This window comes from Kwoniella botswanensis, chromosome 1, assembly GCF_036426115.1.
Source record: "Kwoniella botswanensis chromosome 1, complete sequence".
Classification (NCBI taxonomy): domain Eukaryota; kingdom Fungi; phylum Basidiomycota; class Tremellomycetes; order Tremellales; family Cryptococcaceae; genus Kwoniella; species Kwoniella botswanensis.
The window spans coordinates 6,654,911-6,669,045 of NC_088599.1; the positions used below are offsets into that span (position 1 = coordinate 6,654,911).

The following is a 14,135-nucleotide window of genomic DNA, read 5'->3' on the forward strand; positions in this document are numbered from 1 at the left end:
TGTGGCACTTCTCTCACCTTGCAACGGTAATCATCGGCATTCAACGAATAACTCTGTGCTAACATGATAAGGTATGTCACCAACATAAGGGAATAGATAATTGATGGACAAGAAGCAATGAGGTATTGTTCAGGAGACCAGAAAATGCATGAACGAGTCATGAACTACTACCAAATGATAATTTACATTCACGCTCCTCCCTCTAACCAAAATGTTCAGTTCCACCGGCACCGGACTGCTCTACTCTATTCCTCCTCCTTCCATCCTCTTTCCTCTAGAAAAAGAAATATATATAAAGAAGAGTTTAGGGGGTGTTCAAGAGATTGGTCGGTATAATGGATATCAAGTTGAGAAGAGATAGGAGGTGATAGGGATTGATTGATTTCTTAGGACAACGGGTGTATGGAGAATTTCCACAAGGACTAACTAAAAGGTAAAAGAGCGAAAAGAAGAACTACTTAAGAGAGAACCGAAGAGGTATCTAAGAAAGGAGGGTGGTTTCAACGAGGATCGAGGTGACTCGGTAAGGATCAACGTTGGAAGCAGGTCGTCGATCTTCGAGGTAACCGTAACCTTGAGCGTTGACATGTCGAGGAATTCGGATGGAAGCACCTCGGTTGGCAACACCGGCGGAGAAACTCGTGATGGAGGCAGTCTCGTGTTTACCGGTTAATCGTTGATCGTTATCTTCACCGTAGACAGCAATGTGTTCAAGATGCTTCTTCTCGAGCTTCTTGATGGCGTCTTCGATAGCGGCCATACCCTTACCAGGTGTTCGCATCTCGACAGTAGAGTAGTTGGAGTGACAACCGGCACCGTTCCAGTCTCCCTTGAGAGGTTTGGGGTGGAGAGATGGCTAAAAGGGCAGAGAATGATCAGCTGCTGTAATCGTGTGCACTATTCAGTTGAAAGACTCACTTTGATACCCCATTCTTCACCGATTCTGAGCAAGAGGAATCGAGCCATCCAGAGGTGATCACCCATATCTATACCTTCACAAGGACCGACTTGGAACTCCCATTGGGAAGGCATCACTTCGGCATTGATACCAGAGATGTTGACACCGGCGTAGAGACAAGCTCGCTAACGGACAACGAGATGTCAGTTCGGTCGATACTTGGTAAAGCAAAGCGAGGCGGTGTACTCACGTAATGAGCTTCAATGAAATCTCTAGCGAAAACTCGACCAGCACCAACACCACAGTAGTAAGGACCTTGAGGACCTGGGAAACCCATCTTGGGCCAACCGAAGACTTGTCCATCGGCATCAAAGAGGGTGTACTCTTGCTCGAGACCGAACCAAGGTTGGTGTTCCTTGGCTAATTCCATGTTCTTCTTACAGTTGGCTCGGTAGTTGGACTTGTTGGGGGTACCGTCGTTGTCGTAACATTCACAGAGAACGAGAATGTTAGCACCACCTCGGAAGGGGTCTTTGAAGATGGCAACGGGTCGCTAAAGAAGTCCATCAACGTCAGCTTAAAGTCTTGATTGCCTCAAATGGGACAAACTTACGAGGAAAACATCGGAGTTGTCACCAGGAGCTTGACCAGTGGAAGAACCGTCAAAGTTCCATTCCTTGAGGTCGGCGACGGAAGCAGGAGCTTTGTCGAGGGTCATGGTCTTACATCGTAGACCTCCATCACCGTCAATCCAGATGTCTGCAGTGTGTAAAAGGATAGTAGGGGGAAGATGGGGTTGAATTTTGATCAGCACTCATTCGGAGGTTATGAAAGGAGGTCGTTGACGATATACGTCTCTGTGGTGGCGAAGAGAGTGAAGAGGAACTCACATTCAGCTTGAACCTTGGATCCTTGGTCAAGGGCCAGGTAAGGGGCGAGAAGGTCAACTCGTTTGGTAGCGATGAGTTCGGACATGATGAGATTCTAATCTGGTCTTTTAACTGAAGTTCCTAAAAGATTGTGATGTCGCAAATGAAGGAGGTGAATACGATATGGATGAGAGAAGGGGAGCGATGTGTTTTTGGTTGGTTTTCGTTTATGAGGGTGGGAAGGGAGAAAGGTGGGAATATCGATAAGAGCGATATGTGTGGATGAGGATGGATGTGATAGGATTGATAGTGGTGATGATTTTGGTATGTGATCAAGGACAGGAATGTAATGAGATGGGATGGGGTCGAATGGCGTTAATGGTTCCAGGGAGAGTCGGTTTTTTTTGGTTGTTCGTTTAGAGAGAGGTTGGTCACAAGATGAAGGGGAAGGAAATGACGAGTCAGAGTCAATTTCCGAATGAGGTAGTAAACGAGTCAAGTCGTTAGCGCGGCTTTACCGTGATGTGCTCTTACAGCTCAAAGACCACTTACAGAGAGGAAAAGAAAAGTTGAAAGAGATGAGAAAGAGAATTGATAAAGAGCTTTTCGTAAGAGATGAAAAGTCTAAAAGGTGATGATGATATTAAACTGAAGCAAGTTGGTTGGATCACACCGAGTAGATAACGAGGTATGCAAGTGTAGATGAAGGAATGATTAAAAAACACAGTGATTCGGGTCAAGTTGGTTTTTTTATAAGTGACCCAGTGGGACTGAGTCGAATTGAACCAATCACAATCAAGATAAGAAATGCTCGGGGTAACCTCTTATCTGCATCTGTTCGTATGTAAATGATCCTTTGATACTGACCGCTGCTGCTGTACGACGATAGCACTGATTCTATGCATAGCTTGGCTGTGTCCCTTCCCCTTGCCTTGCTTTGAGTCAGCCCTTTCATGGCCTGGTCGCCTGGGGGAGCTCATCCCGTACAGCAATCCTGCTTTCATTTCGTACTGTACTGGATTTTCCCCAAAATCTATTTCATTCTCAGGAAAAACCGATTTCCCCCGCCCTCTCTTTGCCTAATTTCCTGTTCGGGCAACTTGTACTGCTAAAACGTGAAATCTGATTGGAGCGGCAAACAGCCTTTTCAAAATGCCAATCCTTGAATATTTACGACCGAAAATCCGGGAATGTAGAATATGCCCGCTTGACCGGACCGGTATAACCTATAACCCATTCTGATCATCCCTTTGTATCGACCAAACAGTTCGATCACAATTAGGATATAGGCATGAGACATCCTTTGGTTGCAGAGGAATGTGCTATTCTGTGGTGTTGGACTTTGTCACTGACCGAGTACCCTTCCAAAAGCTTGCACGACCGAACAACGGACGCATGAGCGGTGCATGAAACACATTGCAAGTGGGGTCAAAGACAAGTGTCTTATCTAACTTGTCCGTGTGTCCAGATAGCTTGGTCGTCTAGGTGATCTGCACTCAACAAAGGAAGGAAGAACTGACAATCAAAATCAGTATGGTTACCCTCGGATTAGAAATTCCCACTGAGATTGATAACACATTCTTGTCGTCGTACAGTCACCGACTATCCAGTCAATGGGAGGTATGGGTCGACACATAACCGGACTTGAAAAGTGTGACTGACCATGAAAATCCATCTTCTTTAAAGATAACCAGGATACTGTAGTCACACAATTTACCCGAAATACGGAGTTGGATTTTGGACGTAACTCCCCCGTCAGGTAGAATCAGATGTGTTCAAGTCCACATAGTCCTCTAAACAGATAAAGATCACTCAGAGAGCAAAGAGGTAGTAAATCGTAGCCCTAATACATAAATGGACTTCGAGTGATTCAAGATTCGCGAACGAGGTGACATTGCCGGACGTTATCTTATCTCTGACATTGGTCGCAAGAAATATCAAGTATCATAATGCACATTCCATTTATCTGTCTGTCTATATTCCGTATATATCAAAAACATATTTATTATTTATTTCAGAGATTTTACGAGTATGTATCTTACTTATCTCACTTGATTTTTTTTATAATCGGTTTTTTGCAAAGTCCATCAAACGTACATGGCGAATCTCATCTAATCCTAAGGCTAAGCTTAGAGGACGATCTGCACATTACCGATATCGGCATGAGCGAAGACTCTTGAATGTCCTGGAGGAGGAGGAGGTCCGGGAGGAGGGAAAGGTCCTGGTCCTGGTGGGCCTCTTGGTGGACCATCAGGGGGAGGTGGTGGTGGGTGTTCGCCTCCTGGTGGTGGTGGAGGTGGTGGGTGATCACCCTTGGGTGGACCCGGAGGACCGGGAGGTGGAGGAGGAGGAGGGTGATCACCTTTAGGTGGTCCAGGAGGTCCGTGAGGTGGGGGTGGAGGAGGAGGGTGTCCTTCAGGTCCATGAGGAGGAGGAGGTGGTGGTGGTGGGTGATCACCCTTGGGTGGGCTAGGAGGACCGTGAGGTGGAGGAGGAGGGTGTTCACCTTCTGGTCCATCACGAGGTTGATCATTCCATTCTCTCTTTTCCATTTCCATGTCAGCTTCCGAGTCCATGTCAACCTCGAAGTCAGTTTCATTCCCAGGTGGTAGCTTTTTCTTAGGTGGTTTCTCACCTTTAGGTCTTTTGAATCCTACCAAACCATGTTGGAATCCACCATGTTCCGTTTCGCCAACAGTTAAAACATGATGATCCTTGTATTTCTCAGGAACACTGACATTGTATTTACCGATCGAAGATGAGATATCGTAGAATCCCCTAAAGTTCTCGGCATGTTGGATGGTAACATTGTTTGAAGTGGAGCTAGCTCGAATTTCGGACGAGGTGTAAGATCCTTGAGAGAGGATAGTGATATTTACAGAACCTTTGATGGAGTTTGCACCAATGAATGCTGGTTTAGGAGGAGGTGGTCCAGGTGGTCCAGGTGGTGGAGGAGGAGGTTTAGCAAATGGAGATAAGAGAGATGACAACCATGATCGTCTAGAGTGTTTATCATGTCTCTTCTTGTGGTGTTGCCTCTTTTTGTGATGCTTGCTCTTCTTGTGATGTCGGTGTTCTCGTTCTTCATGTTGCTCTTCACCCTCATCCTCATCGTGTTCATCGTGATCATGATGTTTAGGTTTGTGCTCATCATCATCGTCCTTGTGATGTTTGGGTTTGTGCTTATCATCACCACCATGAGGAGGGGGTGGTCTTCTTGAAGGACCGTTCCAAGGAGGTAAAACATGGACTTTAGCATCGATATTTCCGCTGTCAATTATAATTATTAGCTAATAATCCCGAGTGTCAATGAGTGATTGAGACAACTCACGTTACGGTTTTCAAGATCAATGCTTTAGATACATTATAGATACCACCAACAGTTCCGGTAGTACTTTCCAACTCTACTCTTGCACCAACAATGGATGGAACGTTGATATCTCCCGAATCGGATTTGAGTTTGAGATCTCGGAAGGTGGTTCCAGAGGCTGAAGAGTCAATCTCGAAGTTGAGCGATTGGGCAGAGGAGATTGAGATAGGAGATGAAATGAATGATTTAGACGAGGGAAGGATCAAGTGAACTTTGTGGCTGACAGATCCTTCAGCCTATCATAAATGTATTAGCATGTATTGCGAAGGAAATGATCACAAATAAAGATGATCTACTCACAGAGATAGATAGTTCATCAAACCATTCACCAGATTTCATCTCTACACCTTGAACATCGTTTTCGTTTTCGTATGAAGATTCGACGATAATTTGACCATGGGCAGATTCCTCATCATCTTGCGAAGTAATCTCGGATTTGGAGATGATGATGTTGGCATCTACGTTTGGACCGAAATGGACATTGAAGGCCTTTCTTCGATGAAGAGGGATCGAGAATGAGGCATTGGCAATTTGTCGATTATCTTCGAGTGAGATGGAGGTGCCGTAAACGGTAGGAATGACTTTGAGCTAAATTGTGGAGAAACAACAAATGTCAGTCCAACTGGTAATAGACTGATCATGATATCATACTTACTTCATCTTCTTGTGGTGCAAACTTGCCATCACCATGACAAGGTGAAAAGACGTCTTTCGAGCCATATTCATATCCTTTCCATTGGTCTACACCTTGATGATGTCCATGTCCTTTACCGCCGATATGTCCAAAGACAGTGTAGGTGAACCATACCAAAGCCAAAGCCACTAAAGCTTTCTTCCACTTTGGGAGAACCTTCTTCTTCTTCTCGAGGTCGGCTTCGGTTGGTAGTCTTATACCGCCATTTCCGATAGATGCAGGATGGATCTTGGAGATGTCTTGCTCATCGTGATAAAAGACCACAGCGGACTTCTCGTCCGTCGGTACTTGATGGTAGATCGGCAATGATGCCATATTGATATGTTGTGGATGCCTTCTATCTATGAACAGATAGATACAGACAGACGTATTGTTAAAGAGAAAGAGGGAAAAGGGTTATTCAGGTTATAGGTTCCTGTGGGTTTAATTATATGTATGTTTGGCCACTCGCCAAGAATACCAGGTTACTCGTGAGGCCCGAAGGACCGTGAGAGTTAGAATCAATTCGGATGGAGCTGAACTGAGCAGTTTACAGTAAATGTCGTTATCAGATAGATGCGTAGTTTAATTGTTAAGTTGCTTGAAAACTCGAAGCAACGAAGTATGAGCGTCTTTTTCCCTCACCTTTTGTCGCAGCTTGTCTCTTTGCTCTTCACTTTTCCATCTTTGATTGTGTAATTTTACACCATTCTTGCACTGTCGCTGCGCCTTCTGCGCATCATCTGGCGTTCGCAGTGCCCCACCATGTAATTGTTGATTTCGCGCAGTCAATTTACCTGCGCAACAAACTTTGGGTTTTCCGACAGCGTAGTTATCGTAGCTCAGGCACCGTTGTAGGAGTTGCTTAGGTATTCGGCCGAATGTGGCGCTTACTGCTTGTAAGCCAAACACGCTTCCGGAAGGAAGGAAAGGTGTCTGCGCTGGATGGATCAAGCGGTTATAGCATAGATGGATACAGTATCTCGCAGGTGACATATCTTCTCTTACGAGAGCCATGACCAAGGTATGCGAGAAAGGTGATGATTACAGGAGTTGAGGTTCAGTCGGGTCCAAAGCAAAAAGCAGCCCTTTGCGAAGATATAAAGTCTGCAGCTTATCGCTTCTTCTGCGCATGAGATCATTGATGGACACTGATCTCGCTGATCGATACTTAGAAGCGTACCTGCTCCGATCACATGTCAAGCGCGGGATGTCATACGACGTCTGCTGCCATGGAGTGGCAGCTTGGCTCCCGTTCTGAATGACGATCTCTGCCTTGATCTCACATCACAACCCTTGTCCCTTTGGATCAATTGCAATCACGCAACAGAGATTTTCAAAGACATAAAACTCTCATCACACATACCAATCCCACTACGTATCCTACAAATTCGCCAATGACCAGAAACACCATGAAATAGCATATCAACCTAAGAGAAACCGGCACTAGCTAGCTCCAGCAAGGTGTACCACTGATTAAGCGGGAGCACCACAGGCGGAAGACTTGCAGTAACCGTTAGAGTTGACAATGGTGTTAGGGTCATCTTGACCACCCCAGTTATCGTTATTGTCGCTGCTGACACAGGTGGAGAACATCGCGCAGGTGAGGACACCGTCGGTGTGCTTGGGGAGGTAGTTCTCCTCCTCGTTAACATCGTAGTAAGTGTTCACGAAGACACAGCCTATATAGGAAGAAAGAGGGAGAAGTTAGCTTCAATTTGGTCCAAGGATGAGAAGATTCCAATGAGAGGAAGAGGAGATATGAAATTTTGAAGATTGAGGAGTGGAAAGGTGAACGTGGCACCGAGGAGAAGGATGGAAGGAATAAAATTATGGATTGGGGTTGATGGGTGTATGAAATCATATTCGACGCGCGACTCACCTTCGATTTGGTCACAGGCAGCGAGACAGTCATCGACGGAGGTAGAAAGGGTGTAGGTCATGTAAGAAGCATCTTGAGCGGCAGCACCCATGGTAAGACCCATCCAGACACCGTTGGCAGCGACTCGAGTGTAGTTTTGATAGGTGACTTGGTACTGTACGATAGGCATGATCATCAGCGATTTATCCTGATGGGCAAGTGACTGTGCTGTACTCACGGTAGTCTCACAGACTGGGTAAGAAAGGGGGTCAACCACAGCGGAGGCTGAAGCTGAAGCAGCAGCGGAAGCGGGGGTGGCAGCATCCGAGGAAGCAGCAGCAGACGAAGCGACCGGTGAAGCTGCAGCAGAGGAAGCAGCAGCGTCGGACGAAGCCGCAGGAGAAGCAGCAGCGGATGAAGCGATTGATGAAGCTACAGCAGAGGAAGCAGCTGAGGCAGCAGCGCTAGATTTGGAAGCGGCAGCTGAAGAGGTTGACTTGGGAGCAGCCGAGGAGGTAGAAGAAGCCTTAGGTGCGGTGTAACCCCATGGGAATTTGTGAGGAGGGTTACATTTCTTGGGAAGGCTGGTTCGCTTGTTACCACCGTTACAGACGTTGTATCTACCTCTGGAAGAACCGGAACATTTCACTTTGTCGTAACTGTCTGAGAAGGGCATTTGCTTCCAGTATCTGTTGTTGGAAGGTTTGGTCTGGGAACAGAAAGAACCAGGAGTGGAGTTGGATTTCCATGGGTATCCCGAGGCACCGTAGTTGGCTTGGTTACACAATGAAGTGGACCTTTCCTCGATAGAGATGGCAGAAGCTCCTTGAGCGGCCAAGAGACCGGTAGAAGCGACGAGAGCAATGGTTTGAATGGAGAAGAACATGGTTGTTAGAGACTAAACAAAGGAAGTCGGTAAGAGGATTGGTCGAGGAGAGGGGTGGAGGTTGAGCTTGGGCTTGGGAGCAAGAGAGTACTTGGTGAGTGCGATTGGAAGATTGTGGGTGAAGAGATCTTTTTTTTAGAGAGGGGGACAAAGGGGGTTTATATATCTTTTTTCTCACTGGTCTGTATAGACTGATAAACACCTATCACCCTGCGGATCTAACAGAAATAGTTTCTTGATTTGTGAGACATCACAGACGTTCACATTGATCTTGGTTCTCCCCCTCTAGGGGACTAAAAATACATTCACCGCACGTTCCGGGTTCCTGAACGGGATCTACGGTCTAACATGCGTGTTGAATCATCGATCGAGCACAACACGAGTACAAACCAAATTGTTGTTACAGCCCTCTTTCCTCTGCCGTCTAATCAATTGAATATACCAGTCACTTCGGGTGATTTTTGAAAAGAAAAAATTTGTAGATCCCGCAAATCGCAATTTGTCTCAGATCAGAAATCAATCTGTACCGTCTGAATGCACGAAGAACAAACAACCTTACGTTAAGCTATCTCACGTTCCCTCTTGTTCCGCCGAGTGAACATCGGGTTACTTCCCAAAACAGGGTTTTTCGAGTAAGGCACACAGATCTCTTATGGCATTTCACCGGTAAACCTGCAAGACGACTGATCGAATTTATGCAAAGGAATGTTACCGTTACCAGTACATGCGGATATTCAGACCACACACATGCATCCACTTTTACCCCGCGATCAGCTTCTCTACTACCTTATCGATCCATGTCTGCAAATGTCCATCACGTCGGGCATCGTATCCTTGTGGTAATTCGGTTGCAGGAAGTCTCACTTCGGGTGATTGATCGACGTTGATCAAAATCGTATGAAATGGAGGGGGTATTGAAATTCTGTCTCATCCGGACATCGATTAGTCATCAGCCATCCCATTCAGAATAGCTAACTCAGTCTGTTTTGACTTTGGACTGATGGAACGTCGGAGGATATCTCACTCACCTTATGAGACCGATCTGAGAAAGATGTATCATCCCTTCTAATTCGTCCAAAAACACTCTGGACCTGATCGACGCATCCGATATTCTGTTCCGGAGTTCAGAATAAAGCAGACCAAGTAGCTGAGTCGCAAACTCCTCGGATAAGATATGTGATAGTTCTTCGGGGTTTGAGAGATCGAATGTGGCGTTGGTCAATGTCACACTAGTCCTGAAAGGAGCATGGGCATCGATCTTCACTCCGCGACTATGCCAAATATGCGATTTGCTCAGTCTCAGACTCGGTACTACAGCTGGAAAAAGATCACTCACCAACCAGGGACACCCAATCGATAGGTCCCACTCAACTTGCTTGTATTCGATAGACCAACCAAGAACTCACTGATTGCTTCCGACGAAGATTGGCCAGCAATCATCTGGCAAGTCGAAGAAGCTTCTAAACCTGCTGTCTTGAAAATGCTCGCGAAGTTACTCAGAGTGGAGTTGATGGTATTGCAGAGTTGTCGATACCTTAATGCGTGAACGATGGGTTGGAGTATAGTAGGTGACGTAGTAGGTGACGCTGTACTCGATGACATGGGGGATACCAATCTAGTTTTGCGGTAACGATGCAGACAGAGAAGGTTTGATCGAGCCGAAGATACAATGAGGTCACATAAGGGAGAAGTTGGAATCTGGGAACGAGTTCTGGTGTCATACTACCAAGTTAATGTATCAGCTACTACATATCGTATTTGTTCGGCGTGACTGAGCGTACTTACCAGCCCAAAGGCAAGAGTGTACTCTGCCGCAGGGAGCGATACCGACTTCGACTCTAGCTCACTCTTCGACATCTGGGAAGCTTCATAGCGGAGCTAACAAACAGGCTCAGTGAATCATCTGCATTGACCTCAGGACCACTCACTACACTGAAAAGATCCTCATCAAAAGCCTCCATCTGCGCAGCTTCCATCTGTGCCCTCACATCTGATGCATCTCCCACGATGATAGGGGAAGACCCCACCACAGCTCCAGAGACATCTTTCAATGTAGCCCTTAGGCGTGAATGCGATCTGGAACCGAAAGTGAGAGCGACTTCTTTGGTAGGATCAAGGTCGAACGCAGCCAGACAACGTGATCTCGTGGCTCGGGGAGCTAAGTTTCTCAGCGTGGCAATCCGTTGTATCATGCACTCACCTTCATCGATGGAATAAGGTATTATTATATCTTTCGACTTTTCCCCTTCCACAATGGTCCTTCCAAAATCAGGCTTTGGCACTGTTGCCCATTGATCTCTGCCATTTTGTCCATCTTTCAACAATCTAACGTCTCTCCAGAACCTATCTCCAGCACTGGCCATCATCTGCAATTCTGATACCGCCGAATTTATCAAAGCGGAGCATTCGTCCAATGCCTGTTGTTTTGCTTTTAGGACTAACTCAAGTTCGTGTACCTGAGTATGGGAAGGTTTGGTAGGTTGTGACGAAGGTGTAACGGAGAATGTTCCAGGAGGTAAGACTGGTGGTTCTTGCGGTACAGAGGTAGAAAGAGTTGAGGTCTTGGTGTCTGCTTCGTTCGCTTTGGGGTTTTTTTGTTTCCCCTTCTTCGGCCCGGCGTCTGCCTGCTGCTTGGGAGGAGGTGGGGCCTGGTTGGTGAAGCTGGAAGAGACAGAGAGGGTTTTGGCGAGTTCGAGGACAAACCAAAGTTCATTACGAGCGGCACTGTTAAGGTTGACCGAGTTAAAGTTCAAATACCGTCAAAATCAAACACTTATTACGATGTCAATGGATATTTGGATGGTGATGAGATACATAAAAGCATAACACTTATCCTTTCGCCAGACATTTGGGAAACCCCGATCTCATCACAGTACTCACTTGAGTTGTTCATGCACTTCAGTCCGCAATTGATCCATATCACCTCTGCTCATCACCCTGAACGAATCCCGTTCTTTCTCTGGATTCTCCTTGGATTCTTCCTTCTCGACTGCATCCTCATCAGGTGGTAGTCTCTCCAACCTCTTTTCATTGATATCAAGCAGTCCGTTTGGGTATTCGTTCCATACTCTCTCCAGCTGTTCAGTCAATTTATCGGTCGTTATTTTTCTGTGACGCAGTTAAGTCAGCGGGTAGAATATCTAAGAACTCCAGGCCATCCTGACTCCTGGCTCATAGCCCTGGGCCAGACCGGAACACAGATCCATTTCCACTCACTCTTCATCGTATAGTAGATGACCATCCACATCTATAGCTTGCACTTTCCTCTTACCGAGGGCTGCGTCCAATGTAGCCCGGTCGAGCGGCAGTCGAATGTTGTCAAATTCTGCCGTCTGTCCTCCTTCTGTTCCGTTCATGCCGTCTCCTGCAAATCTCCGGTGTGCCCCAGTCCCGTAGTATGATGGGACAATCATGTAGAGAGAAGACATGTGTGCATAGCGAAGGATACGATCTGTTTTCAACATCGGCAAGATGTGATGACATCACCATTTAGGCGCGATTAGTGGTTGTTTTGATTTGGAAAGATCAGATGAGATGGGATGGTGATAGTGATTGTTGAATCGTCTCTCGTTTCAACGATATACGATAAAGTAAACTACACAACATAGACGACCCCCTCGCCTTTCCTGACGATCGGCGTGAAATATGCATCAACGCTGACAATAGGCTGAGGTCTCCATGATGGCCGTTCCAGAAGAGGTCAACTTGTTACTGCTCATCGAGCTGGCTGCAGTCGTAATCGGATCTTCAGCCTTCTTGTTCTACTGGAATCGACTACTCGGATCCATCGTAGCTTTCATCATTCGGCTGTATACCTGGAGGAATTACAATGCGTATATAGTCATTGGGTCATTGCAGATAGCTCCCCTGGCAGGGCGCATATCGTTTAGAGATGTGGAATATCATTCAAGCAACATCTCGGTCAGAGCTCTGCACGGACATGTCACTTGGAGATATTGGAAGTTTAGGATAAGGCATGAGACAGACTCGCAATCTACCAATACCAAAAGAAGTGAGTGAATTGAGAGGATAGCTATCTATACACAGGTGTGATGCTGACTTTGTGACTAGATAAATTACCATGCAGAATCACAGTATTTGCCGAAGGGGTTGAGGCGTTTGTGTACAATCGAACGCCCGCGTACGACGCGATTGTCGAGCGAATGAAGAAACATGAACGTGAAGAAGCAGCGGCGAAGGGTTCACCGAGGTCATCGGACGATATCAATGGCGATCCCGATTCTACTCTGAGATCTAGATTAAAGAAGGTCGTTAAGACTTCCACCAGGGGAAGTGCTACTACGAAAGCAGCTACGTCAGACAATGGATTTGCTGATCATCGTGAGTCAAATAGAATCAAGCTCTGAGCTAACCTAACAGAATATTCTGCAGAGCCTGATCATCACAATGTCAACCTGGTCAAACCCACTCCCGTCAAGCCAGCTTCAGAAGGTGTTAATTGGTTCCGTGAAGCTTTACCGATCGATATCAGAATCGTCACTGGGTCTCTTATTCTTGGAAGCGATGCGACACCCATGGTCCTTATTGGTGACTTCAAGCGTGCGGAAGGTATGATGGAGGTGACAGACTCTAGGTCAACTTTAGATCTGTATAAAACAGCTATTAACCTCACTTTCCACAATGCAAGCGTTCTTATGCGTACCAACGTCGACTATTCCGGGCCGCTCCTCGCTCACGGCAAAAAGGTTTACGACGAATTGTTGAAGCGACAACCGGATCTTACATCCAAACCCCCCTCGGCATTGTCAATTTTCACCGGATTTCACCTCCTATCGAAGCAGTTCAAATTCATACACGACCCGAAATTCTCTACTCCACCTGTAGCAGGTCTACCTACAGATAAAATATGGAAAGGTCTAGCTAGATATCGGGAGCCAGAAAGTGGAGAAGTGAAAGGGCCAAAAAGGGAAGAGAGGGAATACGCTAAAGTCACGACATTACTTGAGACTCCTAAGCTCGAATTCACATACTATGCCGATACCCCTGGTGAGGTACCTCTTCCCTCGGAAGCTCCTTATATAGATGATCAGGATCAGATAGGAAATGTAGATCTTCCGCCAGAATATGGTATAGATATCACGATACACAAGGGGAATGTCAAATATGGTCCTTGGGCAGATAAGCAGAGGTGAGTGGACTTGAGTGGAAACCAAGCTGATATGATAGAGAGGCTATACAGAGAGCTTTCGCTCCTTCGCTTTTCTTCGATTCAGAGATCAAACCTAAATTGCAACCGGGGGATACCCGAGTACATACTACTTTGGTGCTACATCTGTTGTTACAGGATGAGACCGTTATGCGTATACCCACTAGAGAGCCATCTAAAGACTGGCAGTATGACAACGTTCCTGCAGACGTTGAAAGAAGGTACGGATGGTTAGATGTGGTAGTCGGACCGAATTCGTCCATCTCTTATACCCAGGATCAAATTGCTACGAAACAAGGGTACGACTCTATGCTTGTTCTTCAGCTAGATTCTATCGGAATCAGTTCGAGCGTTAATCTGGATACGTTCATCAAAGCCAAAACCTGCAAGGTGAGTCACCTCTAAATAGTC

At 46.3% G+C, this 14,135-nt stretch overlaps 5 protein-coding genes across 5 annotated transcripts; 1 reads left to right on the plus strand and 4 right to left on the minus strand.

Moving 5' to 3' along the window:
- Positions 1-481: 481 nt before the first annotated feature.
- On the minus strand, positions 482-1,873 carry L199_002514 (glutamine synthetase; the record flags this gene model as incomplete). The annotated part of the gene is made up of 5 exons (XM_064888258.1): positions 482-856; positions 919-1,083; positions 1,149-1,451; positions 1,512-1,657; positions 1,789-1,873. 5 exons carry the CDS (start codon positions 1,871-1,873, stop codon positions 482-484), a joined length of 1,074 nt encoding a protein of 357 aa, XP_064744330.1.
- A 2,023-nt stretch (positions 1,874-3,896) lies between these two features.
- On the minus strand, positions 3,897-6,146 carry L199_002515 (uncharacterized protein; the record flags this gene model as incomplete). Its single annotated transcript, XM_064888259.1, has 4 exons — positions 3,897-5,037; positions 5,099-5,373; positions 5,438-5,725; positions 5,793-6,146. 4 exons carry the CDS (start codon positions 6,144-6,146, stop codon positions 3,897-3,899), a joined length of 2,058 nt encoding a protein of 685 aa, XP_064744331.1.
- A 1,140-nt stretch (positions 6,147-7,286) lies between these two features.
- On the minus strand, positions 7,287-8,557 carry L199_002516 (uncharacterized protein; the record flags this gene model as incomplete). Its single annotated transcript, XM_064888260.1, has 3 exons — positions 7,287-7,492; positions 7,693-7,846; positions 7,910-8,557. The coding sequence occupies 3 exons, from the start codon at positions 8,555-8,557 to the stop codon at positions 7,287-7,289; spliced, it is 1,008 nt and encodes a 335-aa protein (XP_064744332.1).
- Positions 8,558-9,316: 759 nt separating this feature from the next.
- On the minus strand, positions 9,317-11,913 carry L199_002517 (uncharacterized protein; the record flags this gene model as incomplete). The annotated part of the gene is made up of 8 exons (XM_064888261.1): positions 9,317-9,479; positions 9,586-9,828; positions 9,894-10,279; positions 10,343-10,435; positions 10,486-10,715; positions 10,758-11,281; positions 11,438-11,665; positions 11,774-11,913. 8 exons carry the CDS (start codon positions 11,911-11,913, stop codon positions 9,317-9,319), a joined length of 2,007 nt encoding a protein of 668 aa, XP_064744333.1.
- Positions 11,914-12,238: 325 nt separating this feature from the next.
- On the plus strand, positions 12,239-14,129 carry L199_002518 (uncharacterized protein; the record flags this gene model as incomplete). The annotated part of the gene is made up of 4 exons (XM_064888262.1): positions 12,239-12,569; positions 12,629-12,898; positions 12,950-13,706; positions 13,760-14,129. The coding sequence occupies 4 exons, from the start codon at positions 12,239-12,241 to the stop codon at positions 14,127-14,129; spliced, it is 1,728 nt and encodes a 575-aa protein (XP_064744334.1).
- Between the last annotated feature and the right edge of the window lie 6 nt (positions 14,130-14,135).